This window comes from Myxocyprinus asiaticus, chromosome 5 (genome assembly GCF_019703515.2).
Source record: "Myxocyprinus asiaticus isolate MX2 ecotype Aquarium Trade chromosome 5, UBuf_Myxa_2, whole genome shotgun sequence".
Lineage (NCBI taxonomy): Eukaryota > Metazoa > Chordata > Actinopteri > Cypriniformes > Catostomidae > Myxocyprinus > Myxocyprinus asiaticus.
In genome coordinates, this window is record NC_059348.1 from 13,000,627 (window position 1) to 13,024,600 (window position 23,974).

At 40.8% G+C, this 23,974-nt stretch overlaps 2 protein-coding genes across 4 annotated transcripts in view; both read right to left on the reverse strand.

Annotated features, from left to right (window-relative positions):
• Positions 1–23,974, reverse strand: part of LOC127440953 (gap junction gamma-1 protein-like) — a 60,081-nt gene that overhangs the window by 33,851 nt on the left and 2,256 nt on the right. The window lies entirely within an intron of this gene.
• Positions 5,651–10,380, reverse strand: LOC127440944 (E3 ubiquitin-protein ligase TRIM16-like). Of its 3 annotated transcripts, none has more exons than XM_051698032.1 (6): positions 9,043–10,378; positions 8,800–8,895; positions 8,468–8,689; positions 7,225–7,384; positions 7,051–7,110; positions 5,651–6,494 (listed from the first exon to the last, which is right to left on the reverse strand). In XM_051698032.1, exons 1-6 carry the CDS (start codon positions 9,625–9,627, stop codon positions 5,956–5,958), a joined length of 1,662 nt encoding a protein of 553 aa, XP_051553992.1. In that variant the 5' UTR covers positions 9,628–10,378; the 3' UTR covers positions 5,651–5,955. The 3 variants fall into 3 exon arrangements, with proteins under 3 accessions (XP_051553992.1, XP_051553991.1, XP_051553990.1); XM_051698031.1 differs by having other exon boundaries at positions 8,468–8,701; positions 9,043–10,376; XM_051698030.1 differs by having other exon boundaries at positions 7,051–7,384; positions 8,468–8,701; positions 9,043–10,380.

Here is a 23,974-nt window from a genome sequence, read left to right on the forward strand (position 1 = left end):
TGCTTTGTGTTTTGGAGTATTTAGTTAACTTACATTGGACATGCTTTTCATTAAATTATTTTATCTATTGCATTACATCTGAGCGATCTGAACAATTAAATTGTAATGTAAGAGAAAAATAACCTCTTAAACTCTGTGGGCACTATGTGGCAAGCCATTTTATCACTTATAACCCTGAAGTCTAAGTTAGGCATATGTGGTATCATTTGAAAGTTTAGAATCTGAACTTTTCAGAGAACCCCATAACTTTTGCATTTATGTACAAAAAATAACAAAATAAGACATTTGTGTCACAAACTGACCCCACCTAGAGGTTACATTGTAGAAATTTAAAAATGAATATTAAAGTTCTTCACATAGCACTTAAATATCAAATGAAAGCTCTCATTCTCAGGAAGGTGACAGTACAGTTTATTTTGTTGCCATAATATCAGAGTTTTAATTATTTTCAAAAATATTACAAAGTGAAATTTTATTTCAGTAAGGCATAAAATGCAAATGTCTCTTTTCTGAGCTGACCACTGATCTGTAAGCCCCAAATAGCCTCAAACATTATATCAAATCTTACCTTGGGTTGTTAGCCTTAAAAAGAGTTAAAGAAATATCTTGTTTACTTGTTTGTTAGCTTGATTGGGTGAATATTCCCAAATCGTCAGCAAAATAGGTTCTCATCTATAGAAGATGAAATGTTGCACATTATTGTAAAGCTAGGATTCTCTGCTTTCCAATGACACCTAAAATGGGCTTCTAGATAACTCAGAAACCAACATATTCAACAAAGCAGTGTGGAGCACCACCTACATTTCAGATTAGTATAATGTGACGGAAGGTGACAGAGGGAAAATTATTTTTTTCTAGTACTTTTTGCCATCCAGTGGAATAAAATACGAAATTTTGCTTGAAAATAGAGGACACAGAACTGAAATGGCATGCTTTTAAATTTTAGACATACATTTTTTTTAAATAAATAATTTTAAAAAATCATAAAATTGTAAACATACACAGCTATTTATTAATTATTCCAATCATTTCTTAAAATATAGTGGGTTATCTGTCAAATGAGATAATTTTTATTAAATTAGTCCACTGTGAACAGGGAGTGTGAAAAATTTCAGGCAGCAGCCCAAAAAATCTGAGTATAAGCCACAAAACACAGTTTTATGTAACTAAGGCAGTTAATTGTACTGTAATTCATGCATCATTTAAACATAAAAAATAAATAAATATGTGGAAAGTAATATCTGGAAAAAAAATTAATTTTTTTTATATTGATCAAACTTATATTGCTTCAGGTATGTAATGCCAAAAAGGCTTTTCATTCGCTCTCCACTTTGCAAGTTTTTTTCACTATGCCAATTTAAAAAATAAAAATACATACATATATATATATTTGCCAGAACTTTCAAGTGGGAATTTTTATTCAGTGTGGAGACAGCTATTTTCATTTTTTTTTTTTTTTTAGGAATTAATATATGGACATTTTTAAGAGGAAGTTTCAAGTTAAATCCAGAAAACTCTGTTCTATTGAGGAGAAATGATTAAACCTTATGCAATCACCAGTCTTAAATAGAAAGTATCATTGCCCTATAATGCAATGCAATTGCAACACCATCATGACTTAAAACTTGACCAGCTTTTGAGTCTTCAAACTGTGAAGAGAGCCAAGGACAGTAAAGTTCCAAACCCGTAAGGACAGTTATTCACATTAGAGACATGTAACTGTACATTTCAGATCAATGGGGAGCCACGATAGTACACACACTTTAACCTGACCCAGAACATAGAGGGTGACAACAGCCAAGTGGAGATGAAGCTCTCCTCTGAAATGGATGAAGACATGGAGGCCAATGGAGTTGGGAGAAAAACTAGCAAACATGATGGTCCATATTACCCCAGCAAGCTAAGCCAGTGCTCTCCCAAAAACATTTGCATCTCTGTCATTGCCATTCTGGTCCTCTTCGTTATTAGTAAGCAACACTGGCAGTATTTTCAAGCTTATAACATAGCTTTTGAAAACATTTGATTGATTGGTCAATTTCAGCATTCTGCGGTAAGTGCGATCAAGTATTTTTATATAATATCCACTAAACAGTATAGTTGGCTGTTGTTGCATGTAACCAATTTACCTAATATATGATAAAATAATTTCAACTCTATCAGTATTTCTTGTCCATTTATTTATTTATTTTTATTTGGCAAGTAGCCTTGTAATAAACAGGATAATGTGCAGTCAGCTGATCATTTAATAAATGAAAAATAATCCCCTTCAGTTCGGACTGTGCATTATCTCTATTTGTAGGCTTCAGGAATCTTTTTATGCATCTCTCATACACCTCCTTACAAATTCCTGTTAAACTATCACTTGTCCAAATGTTCTGAAATTTCTATTTCTAAGAAACCAGCTCTGAGAAACCATGGTTTAACCAAAATAATTGTCATATTTTTATATATATATAAAATTTTATATATATATATATATATATATATATATATATATATATTAGGGATGTAGATATTAAGCTATATATTTATCTTTAAAATTTATAATTAGTATAGTAAAGAATTTTATAACTGTTATTATAAAATTTCAGATAAGTGCTTTATATGATGTCTCTGTCTGATTGTGGAAGGGAATCTACTCTTTCCCTTCGTGTCTCCGTGGGAGAGTCTGTTCCGGCACATTCTTCTGGGCTCCGGCGAGCACACACTGGCAGCTCTAGTGGACTACCTCGATGATATTAACCAAGGCCTCGAATCTGCTGACATTGACCAATTCAAGAACCAGTTTGCTTTGACCACCTGGACCATCCAAGGCTGTGCCAACGCACTTGCAGGGGAAGTATGGGATATGGATAAAGAAATTTAGGCAAACCGATCCAGCTCACCTCTTTAATTATGTGCTGACTTTGAACCATCACTCAGTACAAAAGGAAAATGAATGTAGAGAATTCTATTGGTGCCCCATTAACAGAAATCTATGATTACAGGTTTACCTTAGTGTTTTCAGTGAGACTGCAGCCAAAATTATATTAAAGTTTTAGTATGTGGGATCATCTTTTTAAAAGTAAGATCTAGTTTAGATGAAACTCAACCAGCCATTGTCATTTTAATGTCTGTAACCTAACTTGCCTATGGAGTTCAGTGCTCATCAAACACCTTTAAAAGCACAATATGTCTATCAATATTTCGGTTGGATGCTCTTTATTTTGGGTAAATCAATTCTGACAAATAATCCAAGATCTGAGTACAAAAATGCTTTCCTATGTGGCTCTGAAATCTCTATTTATTAGTTTGTTTGTTTTTTATCAGTGACATAGATCACTATAAATAGTATTTTGTAAAGCAGTGACTTCCATAATTATCACAGTTATACTGTCGAAACGTGAAAGCAGCATCTGCTATGGAGATAACCTTTTTTTCAAAAGCTGTGACCAGAGACTGGCAGTGCATTGTTTAAAACACGTACATGCTATATCCATCAGATTACATACTAGCCTCTGGCATCCTCCTTTTGAAACAATGTTATACCAGATCCAGAATCATTATTGGGAACAGTGTCTTCCATAATGCGAAGAAGATGATGGTAGTTTTTGCCTACCGATGTGTTGATATCGAGGGCAGTGCCCCTCATATTTCACTGTGGTGTGAATGTAATTATCGGGAACAGTGTTTCCCATGATGATGTACAAATCGTCTGTATTCACACATTCTTGTGAGTCATTTACTCTATTGTAAGTTGTCATGAACAATCAAGTGCTGTTAACTTCTTTTGCCTTAGATTAATGGGGAGCAGGTGAGGATTGCAAACTTGAAACATGTTCTCTTTAGGTCTGTAATGGGCTTTTGTAACAGATTCTGCTCTGTTCTTTCCTTCGGTTTCCATATGTCTTGTGTTTCTGGGGTATTATTTACATATTTGTGCCTTTTAAATTGTGACTAAGCTTGTAAATACAGTATTTCCCTTTTTTTTCACTTGTCTAAATGCAATTAAAAAAGTACAATTAAACCTTGAAAAAAATACTGTATAAATGTAAAATAACAGTATTGCACTGCATTGTGGGATCCTAAAATTGTGAAATACAGATCAGGCCTTGTGCTTGAATAAGTACTATATGCTCAGGGTTGCATCAGAGTTTTATGGGGACATGAACAGAAGTTTTCATTCAGAATTAATAGAGTTTTTAGCACTATTTAGTGTTTTAAATAGTTTTGTTTAAAGTCACCATTACGGTGATTGGTGTTCCCTTGGGCTGAGAACTTGTTTCTTTTTTCTTAATGTTCTTCCAGTCAGTGTAAATGTGTTGTGGTTCAATACAATCGTTTGCACTGTGTTACTTTGAAGGAAAAAAGCTAAACTTCAAGTCACATTATTAGTCTGATCATAATTTGCTAATGCTACTTAATGAGGCAATACCATTATATATACAATAGATAAGTAATTGAATTATAAACTTTCAAAGAGAGTTCTCTAATGCAGATATCTACACTGAATGTCTATTGTTAATGGTGAATTTGTGAGTTGTCAACTAGACACATACAGATATCAACACTCAACAATGATGACAATCAACAATCATACTTTTAGATAAAAAGTCAAACCTGAACCTTAAAAAACAAATAACTAAAACTGCAACAAAAACAACAGCAAAATAAACCATTAAATAGTAAAAAAAAATCATGTAATTTCTTCATGTCGCAGTGCATGCTGGGAACTGAAGGGAAGACATAGTACTGTAGAACTGTACCGTTATTACTTTGAAAAACAGTAGCTGTCAGTATTTGAATACAGTAAAAAGCTGCATTTGAGCTTTACATTAAGTGTGCTGTATATTTGCAGTAAATTGCTGCCAGTATTTTACTGTAAATCTAAGAGGACATTTTTACAGTGTATCACATTTTAGCAGTTTTAAAGCCCATGCAACACACACCATTGCTTATCGGTTTTAAGCATAGTTGTGTAGTTTTGAGTCAAGTTTCTTGTGCTGTTGAGGACTGTGAGACACAATGGTCCAGCTTTTGTTCATGTAGCTTGTTATACACATTTTAAATTAATCCAACACATGTAATTCAGGGTTCAGACCTTCTTTCACTGTTAATATAACCAATATAACCAATTCCACTTCTTTAATATCACTGGAATACTGTATTTGAACTTCAGTTTTAATGTGTGTAATTTTTTTCAATGTTAAAATATTTTCTCCTGTTCTGGTTTAATATGCAGAGACAACTATAAGAAAGTCATGTTTAGGTTGATTTCCTCAAAAACTGATAACTTTGTTCTCTGTGGCGCTATGAAAATATTGCTCAATTTTTGGGAGTGGCCCGATAGGACAACATTGACTCGACCAATGGCGTGAGAGGGGGCGGGGCTATATGTTTGTTAAAATAATATGAGACGGGGGAGTTTTAGGAAAAACTTTGTTTACAAAATTGTTAAAAAACAATATTTATTTTTGCAATTCCATTTTGTGGCGTTGGTGGTGCAGAAATTACACTTAAAATATTTGTCATGAATTAAATCAAATGAAGATGTGTAAATGTAAATGGCTCAAGTTGTTTTGGCATTGTGCTTTATTGTTTTGTGCAAAATAGGCCTAAAATATACATTTTTTAAAATACATTTGAAATAGTTTATGTATTCATTCATATCTAAATTTTAACCATTTATTGGAAGTGATGCAAGATTCAATTCAAAGTTACATTTGATTTGTCAATCAATTTTAAAAGAATAATTTACACAAGACTGTAACAATAATGTAATTAAATCAGATATACTCACTGTTTATTGTGTTGTTTCAGGCTGATATGATTTGGCTGATGAGGTTTTTATTCAATTACTGTAAAATCTGATGTGTTATATCAGTGACAAGTGTTGATTTCTTTTTTATTCAAACTGTTACTGATTTATCATGGAGTTCAAAGCTGTGATATGACAATATTATTTGTAGAATAACTTTATCTTCTATTTCTATTTTGACACAGTTTGACTGTTGATCCACTATGAATATAAAACCCAGGATAGAGAGTTTGAATGAATGTGGTCTGTTCTCTGTGGATGAGGGTCATTGTGTCAGAGATGCTGTAGAAGGACAGAGTTCCTGCACTGTGATCCACATACACTCCTATTCTAGAGATGCTGTGGGACACAGGGAGTTCAGTGTGTTTAGTATTGTGCATGAATGAGTATCTGGAAGGAGAGCAGTACAAACTCCAGGACTGATTATTATATCCAAATAAACACATTATCCGTCCCGTCCTGCTGATGCTCTTATATGACACTGATATATCCACACCGTAACTCCCACTCCATTCGATCTCCCAGTAACAGCGTCCACACACACTTTCTCTACACAACACCTGAGAAACACCATCAAATCTGTCTGGATGATCAGGATACTGCTGGATTGTGCCAGTGTAAGTAACCACTCTGTTCCCCTCAGACAGACGGAGGTATTTATTCACTGTGTTTGAATCCAGAGTGAACTGACTGGAATCTGATAAAAACACAATTATTTAATGTCAGTCAGTTTGTGCATGCACATGTTTCTGTGAGTATGAACTCATTTCATTTGGATGAAGGGCAGAGTAGGAGAAGATGCAGACAATTGTAGAATACAGTATTATATAATTTAAATTAAACAGATATTTCTATTTTCTCTATCAAAAAGATAGATTTGAAACATTGGATATTTTTGTTAAATAAATTTGATACTTGATTGTACAGATAGTAGTTAAATTCAAAGTTTTAACACCAAATAAAATGTATAACTCAGTAAGAATCAGTTAGAAAGTAGTTTATGAACAGATTTATATCTGCTCTGCCCAGCGAGTGTCCATTTGACAGGTGTAGAGGTCATTTAGACACAATTTAACATTCATGACAGTCCATGAAAAGACAACACTAAATATATCTTTCTTCATCTGCTTTTCAGTGTTAAGATGGTGTGTGTGTGCGTGCATGTGTGTTTGTGTGAGTGTGTGTGTAAGTGCGAGTGTGTAAGTGTGAGTGTGTGTGTGTGTGTGTATGTGTGTGTGTTTATGATATCTTACACTGTAGGAACTCCTCCCTGATCTTGGGTTCTTTGGATGGAATAATTTTGATGTTTGTCACTAAGGAATAAACAGACATTATTACTGTAAAAGTAAATATTTCCCCTCCAGTTTCTTTTCTTCTATATGAAACAAAACTTATTTTTGAGAGTAAATGAATATTTAATACTTTACCTCTATCAGCTATCTTTTCTATCGCTTCTTTACAGAAATCTTGCAGTTTTTCTTTCAGTTTAGAGACAGATTTTCCTACATCATCAAATGAGAGGAGAGAACTGACAGTAATGTTGGATAAGACTGTAGATTCAGGAGGTGCAGATAGAGACTGGAAACTCTACAAAAGAAATGATAAAAGAATTAAGAAAAATGACTTTTTTTTTTGTATAGAAAAAGTTGCGTAAAGATTCTTCAAAAATGTTTTGTGTTCCACAGAAATACAAAAATGCAGCATACAGGTTTGTGTTGATATGAGGCTGAGTAAATAATATATACAGTATATATATATATTTACACACAGGATATATACAGTATACTGTATATATATATATATATATATATATATATATATATATATATATATATATATACACACACACACACAGTATATAAATAAATATCCCGCTGTCTGTATATAATAACTTGCCGACAACAGCAGTTTTCTGTCTACCAATCATTATGGGTGATTTAAGAAAGTGTGCACATAAAATGTGACATCATCCCTAGCACCAAGGTCAACTCCGCCTTACTCTTATTTTATGATTTCCACCGATTTCTTGGTAAAAATTTGCTCTGAGCAGTTTGTGAATTGGTTTAAAGCAAAAACTCTTAGCAGGGAACTCTTTGGAGAACTCCTAGTGATAAGATAATAATCCTGTTGTATAAAAGTGTGACGAATCGGGCTTAGACACAGAAGTAAGATCCATTAGCAGAGTTTTAATAAGAAGAGCAGTCAAGTCAGGTTAGGGTCATAACCAGGTAAGCAGGAAATACACAGTTCAAACAAATCCAAATCAACAGGCAAACAAAGCAAGGGTAAAACACAGGAATACAGGCTGGTCACAAAGATACATAGATCGGGTGGAGTATAAATAGTCAGGGAGAGTAATCAGCGTGACAGTGAACAGGTGTTGTCCATCTCAGCACAGCTGAGCACTCTGCCTTCACAGCTGTGCTAAATAAAGCTCATATTGACAAAATGTTTCATTCTTAAAAGAAATTTGAATAAAGGCATGCAGTTTGTTTCATTTGGCTATTCAAAGAGTAAAATACATGTACAATTTGAGATTAAATTGGTAGTTGCAGCTGTTCTATAATTGCCACTTACATTATATGCACTTTTCCCAAGTCACTTTAGTTAGAAAGAATCTGCTTAGATTATGAATTTAAAGACATTGCTCAGACATATTAGTTGTGTTACCTGCAGGAATTGTGTGTTATCATGTGTGTGTGAAATCTGCCCCAGCTCAGCATCTCTCCTCCTCAGATCAGCAATCTCCTGCTCTAGTCGCTCCAAGAGTCCTTCAGCTTGACTCAATGCAGCCTTTTCCTGATCTCTGATCAGCTGTGTCACCTCAGAACGGCTTCTCTCAATGGAGCGCATCAGCTCAGTAAAGATCCTCTCACTGTCCTCCACTGCTGTCTGTGCAGAGCGCTGTTACACACACATTACAATCAGCTCTTACTGCTTCCTAACACAGTGTGAAACTGCTCTTCCAGCTGTTAGCAGATGTTCATCTGCTCAGATCTCACCGTATGAGACTTCACAGCCTCTCTCAGCTCCTCAAGCTTCTTCTCGCTCTCCTGGATTCTTTGCTGCAGTTTCCTCTGTGTCTCTCCCAAAAGACTCTGAAAACAAATAACTGTAAAACCTCATGATATAAAAATGCATGCAACTAAATCATTATAACACCAGTCTAAAATAAAATGGCATAACATTCAGTTCTTGGCATTACTGTTAGCATTAGCATAGCAGCGTCTGATTTCAGTTCAAACCTGTTTCTCAGTCCTCTCTGCAGCAGCTGTTACAGTATCATGGTTTTTATGTTCGTCCATCGTACACAGATAACAAATGCACATCTGGTCAGTACGACAGTAGATTTCCAGCTGTTTATTATGTTTTGAGCAGATCATCTCATGGAGTCGTCTAGTGGGATCCATCAGATTATGCCTCCTATCTTTAAAGAGATTCTCATGTTGTTCAAGATGATTTTGACAGTAAGAGTTCAGACACTCCAGACAGGACTTGACAGCTTTGTATTTTTTCCCAGTACAGACGTCACACTCTACATCTCCAGGTCCAGCGTAACAGTGAGCAGGACGAGCAGTTTGAAGTTTTGTCTTCTTCAGTTTCTCCAGCACTTCAGCAAACATCACATTCTTAAATAAAGCAGGTCTTGTAGTAAAGGAGTGTCTGCACTGAGGGCAGCTGTAGACTCCCTTCTGATCATCTTGATCCCAGCAGTCTGTAATACAGCTCATACAGTAACTGTGTCCACAAGGAATGGTCACTGGATCCTTCAGTAGATCCAGACACACTGGACAGCTGAACTGATCCTGAGAAAAACTGCCTTCTGCCATTTCAATAAATGGACAAACAGACAGAGAGATGCATAGCCTAAAAGCTCAACAACACTTAAGTTTCGGTTTCCCTGAAATAGTTTCCTGTTTGTGCATTTGAGAGACGTGTGCAAAATAGGTGTCCATAACATGTTGTACACTTGTATTTTTAGTGCACACTTACAGACTATAAATAAAAAATGTCCACCAGGTGTCAGAGTCAAACTAAATGACAAATGATGGTGTTGTTACTGAACCAGCATGTCATCTCTGAGTCAACTGTTTTAAAACATTCATTAAACATGTATTATATTACACTTAAAGTTAATCAGTAAATAATATTTGAATTAGGTTAATTATGAGATAATTAACTGAATTATTATTATTTATTTATTTATTTTTATTTATTATTTTTTTTACAATTTTGACCAATGAAGGAAAAAAGAGACACAGGCTTCAAATATTGAGATGATATGCAAATAAACTAGACAACTGGATCGCTCAAGTATTGTCAGAAAAATTGCAATGTTGTAGCATTTTTTTTTTTTTTTTTTTAAATAACACAAAACAGATGTGACAACCTAATAAATAATAAGACAAAATATGGCTGGCAGAAATGGAGATTTGTTATTGAAACAAAATTGAGAGAACCCAAAAGTATCCTAAAAGTAGTCCATGCAACTCATGACTCATATTCCAGTTCTTCTGAAGGCAAACTATAGGTTTTGGTGGGAAACCTGCTGCACATTAAAGGGATAGTTCCCACAAAAAGGAAAATTCTCTCATCATTTACTCACCCTCATGATATCCCAGATGTGCATGACTTTCTTTCTTCTGCTGAACACAAACAAAGATTTTTAGAAGAAAATCTCAGCTCTTACATACAATGCAAGTAAACGGTGATCAGACCTCTGTAGCGAAGGTAACAGAAAAGTAAAAGTAATCCATAAAACTGCAGTGTTTAATTCCATATCTTCAGAAGCAATATAATAGGTGTGGGTGAGAAAAAGAACAATATTTAAGTAATTTTTTACTCTAAACCTCCACTTTAACTTTCACTTTCAGATGTGAAAGTGAAACTAAACAGGCAACACATGTGACTTTCTTATGTAAAAGTGAAAGTGGAGATTTAGAATAAAAAGAACTTAAATTTTGTTCTGTTTCTCACCCACACCTATCATATCACTTCAGAAGATATGGATTTAAACACTGGAGTCTTATGGATTACTTTTATGTAAGTGAGAATGGCAACAAAGTCTGTAATTGGTGTTTTTGCTTTGTTGAGATATCTAAAAAATATGCCAGAAAAGCTTTCTTCTTATGTAACTCACTCTACTCGGCAGCGTCTAATACCCTGTCTGACTTAATCATGTATTTGCCTCATGCCCATTCCTCATTCAATCTAACTGCAGGCATCTCTGGATGTGAATATGAAGACATGTGGGTGAGAGTTGTCCTTAAAGGAGTTTACAGATGTGGAATGGAAACAAAATAAAAGGGACTTTAAGCAACATCAGCAGACGGGACACTACGCAAAAATCACTAAGCAATAATGACGGTGGGACAGAGCATTTAATCATTCCAGAAAAAAAGGTAGGCTATTTAAAACAGCAAGAGAAGGGATGCTTGCAGTGTTAAATAAGAAGAGTTTTACTCTTGTATTATATAATGTAGTTCACTACAATCATGTGCACTGTGTTACTTGTAAAGATAAAACTGAACTTAAGGTCAGACTATTAGTCTGATCATAACTTGTAAATGTCATTAAATGAGGCAATAGTATTATGTCATTATACAATATATAAGTAATTGAATTATAAGCATATAAAGAGAGTTCTGCAATGCAGATTTTTACACTGAGTGTCTATTGTTAATGGTGAATTTGTGAATTGTCAACTAGACACATATATCAGATATCAACACTCAACATACAAAACTCAACAATGCTGACAATCAACAATCATACATTTAGATAAAAAGTCAAACCTAAACCTTAAAAAACAAATAACTAAAACTGCAACAAAAACAATAGCAAAATAAACCATTAAATAGTAAAAAAAAAAAATCATGTAATTTCTTCATGTCGCAGTGCATGCTGGGAACTGAAGTGAAGACATAGTACTGTAGAACTGTACCGTAATTACTTTGAAAAACAGTAGCTGTCAGTATTTGATGAATACAGTAAAAAGCTGCATTTGAGCTTTACATTAAGTGTGCTGTATATTTGCAGTAAATTGCTGCCAGTATTTTACTGTAAATTTAAGAGGAAATATATTACAGTGAGGCGTTACTCCATCGTAAAATAACAAGCGACGTTAGCTAAGATGATCATAGCTTAAGTTGCAACGTTATTGGGAAACCCAGCCTCTGTCCAAAACAGCAGCCATAGATGTCTCGTCACTACACAGTAAAATGACGATGGATTCATCAAATTGCAGGCACGAATTAATAAAATGTGGCCACAATTTAATTAAAACGAGGGAACGAATTAATAAAACATGGCCACTATTATTCTGTCTTTTGTTTGTTACTCAATCAGATTTGACTGTAATAGCATGGTCAGGTTTGACAGTATGTTCTGCCACGGCACACTTTTTACATAAAATCTCACTAAATCCCACTATCCCACACAACCATCGTTGATCGTTTTCCTTTTCAAGAACTTTTCCATGTTTTCTGCCCGTCTTCGTAATGTTCTTACTCGTAATGTCTGAATTTCGTCTATGAAAAAAATGCAAGTCACGTACAGTAGGTACACTGTATAATGAGGTCACAGGTGGCAAGAGTGCTAATTGGGCAATGAAAAAACAAAAAATGTGCATCTTTTCTCATTTGTAGATTTGTTCTTGCAATGCCACAGGTAGTTAATTTTTATTTTTCATTTATTTATTTATTTATTTTGTGGAATTTGATAATTTTCCATGGAAACACCTGACAATCTAACTTAACTAAAACGAGGGAACAAATTAGTAAAACGTGGCCACGATTTAACAAAAATGAGGGAACGTTTTAATTAAATGTGCTCACGTATTAATAAGCCATGGGAATGATTTCTTAATTTATGGTCACGATCAGGGCCATAGCTAGTGGAATGATAGGTAGTAATGATTGTAGGTGCCCAGAGGTACAGAGGGACCAAAAAAAAAACAAATTCGAAACTGTATTTCTTTTGTAGGTAAGGGGCCCAGAGCAATATACAGTCAGGGGGCCTAGAATTCCTTGCTACGGCCCTGGCCACGATATAAAAAAAAATTCCCCGCAGGTTGTGTGCAGGGCTCCGTACATATGAATATCCATTTTTGAAGCTTTGAGTGAAATTTTGTGTGAAAACAAGGTGGAAATACGTATTTTTGAGTCGTGAAACAACACATAAATATAACCACAATTACCATGAGGTAATATTTTTTTTTACTAGCCTACTTTGTTCTTAGTTTAATTTATACTCAGGCTTTTTTAATATTATGACTGTTTACCTGAGTTCAAACCATTAAACAATGTTTACCTAGTTGAGAAACACTAAGGCAACATGCCATTGTTTTAATTTAATAGGTTAATATGTATATTCATATTTAAACAAATGTTCCTTGTGACCAACCCCCGGAACAGCCTGTGATGGGGGAGGAAGAGGCCTGACCTCGTGACCCGTGGAGACTGTCACATCGGGGGCTGATTTGTGCCACAGCTGGGCGCTCAGGGGTGGGAGACCGCCGCTGGAGCACCAAACCTGCCAAATGGAGTGGTTGACGGTGGTCATGATGACAGCCGTACACACCGGATACGTGACCCAGGGAACAAGGAAACCGCTTTTGCTGAGCTCTTGAATACTGCAGCCACTTGGGCATGCAGCGCAAAATGCAAAAGGTAACAAAAAGATGAAGATCTGCTTACCAGCTCCAGAGCAGCGGGTTTCATTGTCCCTGTGTCACCTGTCTCAAGGGCGTTTTGAAGCCTTTCACGGGTTCTGGGCGGCCGCGAGACGGGTGACGTCTGCTTCCTGCGGTGGGCTCCATGCCGGGGCCGGGCCGAAGGGGCGGGCTGCAGCGGAGCAGGTGCAGTCACCGCAGGGGGACGCCCTTGGTGATGAGTAGACGGGGTGCGGGATCTTGAGCCGCGCCGGGGCAGGATATGCCGGCTAGCATCCATCTACTGCTCTACCATCGAGAACTGCTGGGCAAAGTCCTCGACAGTGTCGCCGAATAGGCCCGCCTGGGAAATGGGGGCAGCAAGGAATCGTGTCTTGTTGGCCTCACCCATCTCGACCAGGTTGAGCCAAAGGTGGCGCTCCTGGACCACTAATGTGTCCATCGTCCGCCCAAGAGACCACGGCGTGACCTCCGTCGCTCGGTGAGCGAGGTCGGTCGCTGAGCACAGTTCCTGCATCAATCCCGGGCGGAACTACCCTTGTGCAGTTCCTTTAGCGCCTTGGCGGACTTGCAGGAGAGCCATGGCGTGCAGGGCGGAGGCGGCTTGTCCAGCAGCACCGTAGGCCTTGTCCATCAGAGACGACGTAAACCTACAGGCCTTGGACAGGGGCTTTGGGCACCCACGCCAGGTGGCGGCGCTCTGCGGGCATAGGTGCACCGCGAGCGCCTTTATCCACCTGGGATTGCCGAATAGCCCTTGGCCGCCCCACCATCGAGGGTAGTGAGGGCGGGGAAGCTGAAAAGATCAGGACCGGGCAGTAAAGAGTGCCTCCCGCGACCTTGTCAGCTCTTCATGCACTTCCTGGAAGAAAGGAACGGGGGCGGGGCGTAGCTTTGAGCGGCGCCGCGAGCCCAGGAACCAATCACTGAGCCGCCAGGGTTCCGGGAAGAGCGGTGAAATCCACTCTAACCGATGCTCACGGCTGCCCGGGAAAGCATGTCATCATCAGCCTGTGACTGGGCAATCGACTCCGAAGGGAGGAGCCCAGCTGAGGCTTCCGACTGGACGAGCCCGCTCTCCGATGCTGCGCTCGAGAGCTCATCACTTTCGCGGGCTCCGAATAAGAGGTCGAACTCACCGTGAGATGAGCCGGCGGACTCACCCGGAAGCCCGATCGGGGCTGACGAGCGTGCTGGGGAATGGGAGGTCCGCAGGGGGATACCCGGCAGAGGCGGTCCCACTGGGGTCCCCAAAACGCCCCCAGTGCTAGCCGCGCTGGCCTCATACCCGTGGGTAAAAGGACCGAGGCTAGAGCCTATGGGGTGGCTCGCTTTCTTACGAAGGCGAGCCGCGACCACAACGTTGCCATGGACATATTCTCGCAATGAGAACATGACCATCCACGGATGCTGTCTCCACGTGAGCAGTGCCCAGACACGAAAGACAGTGATTGTGACCGTTAGAAGGCGAGAGATAACGAGCACAACCAGGAATAACACACAATCGGAAAAGCATCTTTAAAAAGATGCGTCTTTAAAAAGACGTTCCGTGTGTGCGCTCTTTTAGAGAAATATATACTCTTTTAGAGGGGAAAAATGCTCTTTCAGAAAATATACTCTCTAGTTTTTCTGCCGAAGCACCCAGGGGCGTTCTCTGCAGTGCACCAGTGCAGAGGAGGGAGAAGCCACTGTAATGCGCCGTCATATCCAGCAGAGGTGAATGAACAGTAGTATTCAGCTCAATGAGCATGACCGTTCGGCTCCGAAGAGAAAATCTGAATGAGTGGTTGCATACCAGCTCCTTTTATACCTGTATGTCCGGGGGAGTGGCATGCAAATACCACTCGCCAATTTTCATTGGCCTTTTATCAAAGACCAGAGGTGTCTCGGGCTCCCAAGAGTGACCCCTAGTGTCACTACATCGACACCAACGTCGAGTGAGTGACAGATAGGGAACTTACAAGTTATTAAAAATCTAAAAAGCATTCACATATTTTCAATACAAAGTTCATGGCTTGGCATTTATTTGCGCATTAAATTAGAGATCTATAATTATCAGTGTGTTTCTGTGTAATGTTTTGTGAGCTTATAAAACAGAGTATAAATTATCTGTGCATTTTGTCTCAAGCAATTGTTAGAATCTTTGCTGTTAACTGCATTAGTGAAATAAAGCTGACTGTCTTTGTTGGGTTGCATGGAGCCAAAGCCTCATCATCTGATATCAATACCTGGAATCTCTTCATATGGGTTTTTCAGCTCAAAATCAAAGTAGGTCAACATGAGAAAGACAAACTGCTTCAGCTCATTGGTGGCGAAGAATCTTCCTGGACACATTGTGTGTGGCCTGTTGTAGTACTTGAGTTTCTTTCCAGCCTCGTATAAATCAGTCTATTTGCTTATTTTTACTTGAAGGTGAGGGGATCCAGGTACACCTATGTGGATGATCATATCAGAGAGTATTTGACAGAGTCAGGCCACTTCTAATTAAATTAATGGGAGAAATTGGAACACCCAACCAAGAAGCTCAAGCACCCAATGGTCAATGGATGTAGAAAGAAAGTCCCGCCTTACAGGTAAAAGAGCCAATCACATTTTAGATACAGATATCACCTGTCAATCAACTCGCTAATGCACATGCGCATTAGCTATACAAGCTGGGAAAATTGTGTTTTTCCCGGGGGGCCACAAGCGTCGGGCTAGAGTGGAACCCTCCGCTCTCCCCTGAACCCTCGCGGCTCAATGATTGGTTCCTGGGCTCGCGGTGCCGCTCCAAGCAGCCACGCCCCGCTCCAGTGCCTTTCTTCCCGGAAGTGCACGAGGAGCTGACAAAATCGTGGGAGGCACCTTTTACTGCCCGGTCCCGATTTCTCAGTTCCCCCGCCCTCACTACCCTCGATGTCAGGGCAGCCAGGGGCTAAACGGCGATTCCCCCGGTGGATAAGGCGATCGCGTTGCACCTATGCCCACAGAGCACCGCCACCTGGCGTGGACGCCCAAAGCTCCCGTCCAAGCCCTGTAGGTTAATGTCGTCCCTGACGGACAAAGCCTACAGCGCTGCTGGACAAGCCACCTCTGCCCTGCAGGCCATGGCTCTCCTGCAGGTCCACCAAGCCAAGGCGCTAAAAGAACTGCACGAGGGTAGTTCTGCCCCAGATTTGATGCAGGAACTGTGCTCGGCGACTGACCTCACTCTCTGAGCAATGAAGGTCATGGTCTCTCGGGTGGACAATGTCCACATTAATGGTCCAGGAGCGCCACCTTTGGCTCAACCTGGTCGAGATGGGTGAGGCCGACACGCACACGATTCCTTGCTGCCCCCATCTCCCAATCTGGCCTATTTGGCGACACCGTCGAGGACTTTGCCCAGCAGTTTTTGATGGTGAAGCAGCAGACGGAGGCTATCCGGCATATCCTGCCCCGGTGCGGCTCAAAATCCCGCACCCCGTCTGCTCGTCGCCAAGGGCGTCCCCCTGCGGTGACTGCACTGGCTCCGGAGGTAGGAAGTAGACGCCACCCGTCTCATAGCTGGCCGCTAAAAACCCACAAAGGTCATCAAAGTTCCCCTGAGACGGGTGACCCAGGGTCAACGAAACCCACTGCATTGGAGCTGGTAGTAAGACCACTCCATCCCCCAGTGGAGGGCCAGGTGGAGAATCTTTTGTTGCCTTTTTATTTGATTTCGCCACATGCCCAAGTGGCTGCGGTACCCAATAGTTCAGCAAATGAGCGGTTTCCTCCTTCCCTGGGTCACATACCCAGTGTGCACGGTCGTCATCACGACCACCGTCCACGGGTTTTTCCTTGCAGAATTGGTGCTCCAGCAGTGGACTCCCTGTCCCTGCGCGCCCAGCTGTGGCACACATCCGCCCCCGATGTGACAGTCTCCAAGGGTTACGAGGACAGGCCTCTTTCTCCCCTGTCCCAGGCTGTTCCGGGGGTGGTCACAAGGAGCCAGGTAAGTGCTTCAATGTCCCTAGACTCAGCACGGCCACAACATGGTGTGGCACCTCGAGTTCCGCCCCGCCGTGAGGCCCCACCTGCCGGTACTTCCGACGACATTGTCCCTTTGGTCCCTTTTGCATGGAACTTGGATGCGTGGCTTGCGCTTTCCAATCCGTCGCGATGGCTGGTCTGGACCATCCGACTCGGCTACACGATTCAGTTCACAGGTGTCCGCCAAGGTTCAGCGGTATCCACTTCACCTTGGTGAAGGACGAAAATGCTGCTACCGTGCACGCGGAGATCACTACCCTCCTACGGAAGGGTGCGATAGAAACTGTCCCTCCGGCCGAGATGAAGAAGGGGTTTTACGGGTCCTACTTCATTGTGCCGAAAAAAGGCGGTGGGTTGCGGCCAATCTTGGACCTGCGATTACTGAACTGGGCTTTATAAAGACTCCTGTTCAAGATGCTGACGCAAAAATGCATTCTGGTGAGTGTCCGGCGTCAAGATTGGTTTGCGGCGGTAGACCTGAAGGACGCGTACTTTCACGTCTCGATTTTACCTCGACACAGACCCTTCCTGCAGTTTGCATTCATGGGTCAGGCGTATCAGTACAAGGTCCTCCCTTTCGGCCTGTCCTTGTCCCCTCGCATCTTCACGAAGGTCGCAGAGGCAGCCCTTGCCCCATTAAGGGAAGTGGGCATTCGCATTCTCAACTATCTCAAAAATTGGCTAATCCTAGCTCACTCTTGGGACATGTTGTGTGCACACAGGGACTTGGTGCTCTTGCACCTCAGCCGATTAGGGCTTCGGGTCAACTGGGAAAGAGCAAGATCCTCCCGGTTCAGAGCATCTCTTTCCTCGGTTTGGAGTTGGACTCAGTCTCTTTGACAGTGCACCTCATGAACGAGCATGCACAGTCGGTGCTGGCCTGTTTGAAGGCATTCAAATAGAAAACAGCGGTTCCACTGAAACTCTTTCAGAGGCTCCTGGGGCATATGGCATCCTCAGTGGTGGCCACCCCGCTTGGGTTGATGCATATGAGACCGCTTCATCACTGGCTTCGACTCAAGTCCCGAGATGGGCATGGCACCGTGGGACACATCGTGTGGTCATCACGCTGGTCTGTCACCGTCTTTTCAGCCCTTGGATCGACCTCTCGTTTCTACGGGCAGGTGTTCCCCTACAGCAGGTCTCCAGACATGTCGTGGTCACGACAGATGCCTCCAAAAGGGGTTGGGGTGCTGTTTGCAATGGGCACACAGCTGCCGGCTTATGGACGGGCCCGCGACTGCGTTGGCACATCAACTGCCTCGAGTTGTTGGCAATTCTGCTCGCCCTACGGAGGTTCCGGCCGTTGATCCAGGGCAAGCACGTGTTAGTTCGGACAGACAACATGGTAATGGTAGCATATGTCAACCGCCAAGGTGGTCTGCGCTCTCGTTGTATGTCACAACTCGCCTGCCGTCTCCTCCTCTGGAGTCAGCAGCACTTCAAGTCGCTGTGAGCCACTCACATCCCGGGCAACCGCAACACTACAGCGGACGCGCTGTCACAGCAGGTTACCCTCAGGGGAGAGTGGAGACTCCACCCTCAGGTGGTCCAGCTGATCTGGAGTTGATTCGGACAGGCACAGGTAGACCTGTTCGCCTCCCAAGAATCCTCCCAATGCCCGCTCTGGTACGCCCTGACTGAGGCTCCTCTCTGCATAGACATGCTGGCTCACAGCTGGCCTCCTGGCCTACGCAATTATGCATTTCACCCAGTGAGCCTACTTGCACAGACTCTGTGCAAGGTCAGGGAGGACGAGGAGCAGGTCATCCTGGTAGCATCCTACTGGCCCACCTAGACGTGGTTCTCGGACCTCATGCTCCTCGCGACAGCCCCCCCACCCGGCGAATTCCCCTGAGGAAGGACCTTCTTTCTCAGGGACGGGGTACGATCTGGCACCTGTGACCAGACCTCTGGAATCTCCATGTCGTGACCAGACCTCTGGAATCTCACCGCGGTGGTAGACACGATCACTCAGGCTAGGGCTCCCTCTATGAGGTGCCTGTATGCCTTTAAGTGGCGTCTGTTCGCTAAGTGGTGCTCTTCCCGACGGGAAGACACCCAGAGATGCACGGTCGGATCGGTGCTTTCCTTCCTGCAGGAGAAATACAGGAATGCATTTACTAATGTTAATGAAAAGAACTATATTGTACAGTGATAAAAATAAAATATAGCATTTATATTAAAATGAAGCGAAATGACCCACAAATGTGTTAATGTTGAAATTTAGTCAAAGTAACTAACACGTTTTTTTCAACTTTTGAGGGAATAATGTCCCAAAATCCTCGTATGTGGACATTATGTTTATCAGTGCGTGAAAAATATCAATCAAAATTAGAGACACTACTCTTTACACCAAAACAGGTTTAAATGAAAAAATGTAAAGATGTAAAAAAAAAAATGTGACTGCAAGAACTTAGAATCTATGGTTAAAAAACGTGAAGTATTTTACTTACACGTGGAAATTTTTTTTATGAATATTATATAAAAATATATAATATGAAAGTGTTTTTTGGTGTAAGCCTATCTCTTTTGCTTGAGCCTGGATGGTTAAAGCAGTGGTGCTTGGCCAGGTGTCGTGGACTGAACGTTTCAATTCACGTGAAACTGGGTCTTACACAAACTCCAAAACATGACAGACAAAACATGAATCTGCTGTGTGGGAGCATTTGAATGACTGACTGAAGACAACGGATGGAAAACATGTTCAGGATGTTCTACTTAGTCATCCAACAACCAACTAGCAAGTTAATATTTTTAGCTGTGGTGCTTTTAAAAGGATGAATTGAAAGATGCAACTTTTTATAATGTTTAAGCGTGCTAACAGCACACGGTACATTTACGTGTAGTTACTATTGGGTCTTAAATCATCCTCATTATTTAAAGCATTGTTTGAGTACAAATTCACAGCATTCAACAATAAATGTCAATTTTATTCATTATTGGACATTAAATAGCCTGCTTTAAGCAATGTTCCTGTTATTATGCATAGTCCACAGGTTTATTTGTGAGATTTTGTGGACAGATTAAAGAACAGTATTTTTATGGAGTCTGTTGCTGATTCTTTATAGAGGGGTGTCTGACAGACAGTGGGTCTCTTATTAAATACTTTCTATTTATTTATTGTGTATTTAGCAGTTTTCCTTTTGTATGGCTGTGCTTAGAGTCCATATATCCCTAAGAAACGCATCCACTTATACATTCAATTGTGATATGATATGCCTTCTATTTGCCTCAGTTCTGTTGCATGAAAAGAAAATTAGCAAAATATCGTAAAACCAGTTAACCACGATTTTTTTCTCAGACAGTAATCTAACAGTCAAAAACTCACACTGTGGCATCCCTATGTACATATATACAATATGATTAAATGTATGAAATATAATTATATATTTACAGTATATGTTCATATATGGCCATATATCAGATTTCTGTATGGGATTACAAAGACTTTGCTTCCCTTGCAAGAAAGATCTGTGGGTGGAGGCCACTTGAGTGTGTGTATCCCATATATAAACATGATAAAAGGATACTTTACCATGCCTTGCTAATGGAAAAGTAAATCAAGTAAACATTATATGGTGGGTATGGAAGGAACAACTCAAAGTTCCTACCAACAAAATAACTCTAGTTTGGTATCTAAATCTAGTCACAGCAGGCACAAGTTAGTTTTTTTGCCACCTCAGTTTGTGTTTGAGATCATTGTCTTGCTTTAAGAGGACCTTTCTCCCAAGCATCTTTTTTTGAGGAACGTTCTTTTCAGCATCTACTGTATGTTGTATGTTGATGCTCCACAAGGCTACATATATAAGTATGATAATCACTGACAAAAAAATGTCTTCTTCCTGCACCAACACAAAACATTTGGGGTGTCAAGTTTTCAATCACTGTGTGCTTTTGTAATATAACTTGTAGCTTTATTATAATGTTCTTTGGTAGTACACTATTATTTTGCATATGTGTGTATACAAGGAGTAACTTGATACAGCTTTCAGACCATACCAATACACATGAAAAAATAAAAATGGTTTGAAGCATTCACTTCATGAATGGATAATTGCTATTTTCTCTTTGTTTCTTAATTTTTACTGTTTTCTTAACTGTGCCTTTAGAAATTATATATATATAAAATTCTAACCAATTTTCTATTTTTCCTGTTTTTGTGTCTTCTGTATGCGCTATGGGCTGCACCAGTAGTACAAAGTTTGTAGGCTGGGAAAATGGTGGCCACAGACTGCTTACTGCAGTGGCATTGATGAGTAGTCTAAACAGCTAGCCCCAAGGATGGTTATCTAAGGCATGCGTGCAAACGCACACCATGATAGGGGTTCAATCTTACACTGGCTGGCTGAAATGGCAATCAGTGGATCCCAAGCAGGGGTGGATCTAGAATTGTTTTTGTGGGGTGGCAAGGGGGTGGCATGCAGACTATGAGGGGTGGCAACACTAAAGCAAGAGCCCATGTGAAGTTCTTATGGATTGAGGCACCAAGCTTCATTGTAACAAGTACCAGTTCATTAATTGGAGTCACTATCAAATGATAAATGTCCATGAATTTGTGATACAACTGCATTTACACAGGAACCACCTTTTGATACTGATTTGCCAACATTACATTTACATTTATTCATTTGGCAGATGCTTTTATCCAAAGCAACTTACAAAAGAGGAATACATTATAAGCTAATCATCTTAAGGAGACAGTGGTACGAAAAGTGCTGTATTACAAAGTTGATTACATCAGAATAGTATTCAAGACAGACAAAGTGCAACAACAATGGTTAAGTGCTCATGGAAAAGATGTGTTTTTAGCCGTTTTTTGAAGACAGAAAGTGAGTCAGCTTCACGGATGGAGTTGGGAAAGTCCGGGAAAGTTTTTTGGTTCCTCTTTGTGTTGGTACAACAAGGCGACATTCCTTAGCCGACCGCAGACTTCTGGTGGGAATGTAGCTCTGCAGAAATGATTTCAGGCATGCTGGAGCAGACCCAGTGACTGTTCTGTATGCCAGCATCAGAGCCTTGAATTTGATACCTGCATCAACCGGCAGCCAGTGGAGAGAGATGAGGAGTGGTGTAACATGCATTCTCTTTGGTTCATTAAAGACCAGACGTTCTGCTGCATTCTGGATCATTTGGAGGGGTCTAATTGCACATGCAGGGAGGCCTGCAATGAGAGCATTACAGTAGTCCAGTCTAGTTAAGACAAGTGTCTGAACAAGAAGTTGTGTGGCATGTTCAGAGAGGAAGGGTCTTATCTTCCTGATATTGTAGTGTAAATCTACATGATCGTGCTCTTTTTGAGATGTGGTCTGTGAAATTTGGTTGGTTATCGATGGTTACCCCTAGATTTCTGACCATTTTGGAAGGTGTTACTGTAGTTGAACCCAGCTGCATGGTGATGTTGTGTTCAACAGCAGGATTGGCTGGAAAGACAAGGGGCTCAGTCTTGGCAGGGTTAAGCTGCAGGTGGTGTTCCTTCATCCAGGCCGAGATGTCTGCCAATCAGGCAGAGATTCAAGCAGTCACTGTGGTGTCATTGTTACTAATTTTACTTGTGAAAAAGGGATCGTTTGTAAGAAGTCTTAAAGGTACAGTGTCTTGTTTAATTCAAAAGCTAGGAGAAGGGGTGGAAAATGGTCATGAAAAATAATATATGAAAGTTTTTAGTGAAAAAAAAAAAAAAACATGACTAGCATTATCAGTGAACTTCAGTGTGTGGCGGAATGACCCGCCCCTGACTCTTGTCATCGTTGCCCTGCCTCTGAGGGCCGCACTTCAGCCAGGCTCGCAACAGGAGTGGACAGGAGAGAAAAGAGGTTCAAAATTAATAAGCCTCGTTTGGGCAGCTGATTGGAACGAGGCACACCTAATGTATGTTTGGCCTCGTCACCACTACCAAATAAACTCTTCCTCTTCTAAGGGAGGCAGTTCTATCTCATTATGAGCACACACTGGTGTCCTCACAGATCCAGGAGTAGAGCAGGCCTGGGAAGACAGGCCACCAAGAATGCCGCTGCCCCAAGCGCCACGGACCAATGAGAGGAGCGTGTGTGGCAGACAGGACCCCACCTACATCCTGGATTCTCCTTTAGACACTCCCCATCCTACACAACGTCCCCTTTCACCGTGAGGATGCTAAATTCCCCTTTATTTTGGACACTTCCCCCCATGGACACTTTATTTTCTCCCTTTTTTTGGACATTTTTTGTTTATTATTAGTAGTGTAGTAACATGAGTTCACCTGATCCTGGCTAGTATCGGGGTCTTTTTTTTGTTAAATTTTTCCACTATTCCTATATCAAGCAAATAGCCTATGCTGGCAGCCAAACTTGCAAAGTCCCAACCTCAGGACAAAGTTTCCTGTTGTTTTTTTGTTTTTGTGCACTGTTTTATCCTGCACTTTGTTGACATGTCTGCAGACAAATTAAACCCTGTAACCCATAGCAGAGGTCAGACCAGTTCATTAGGAAAGTAAAAATGTTGAAGTTGCAAGGTTACACCAAAACATGTCT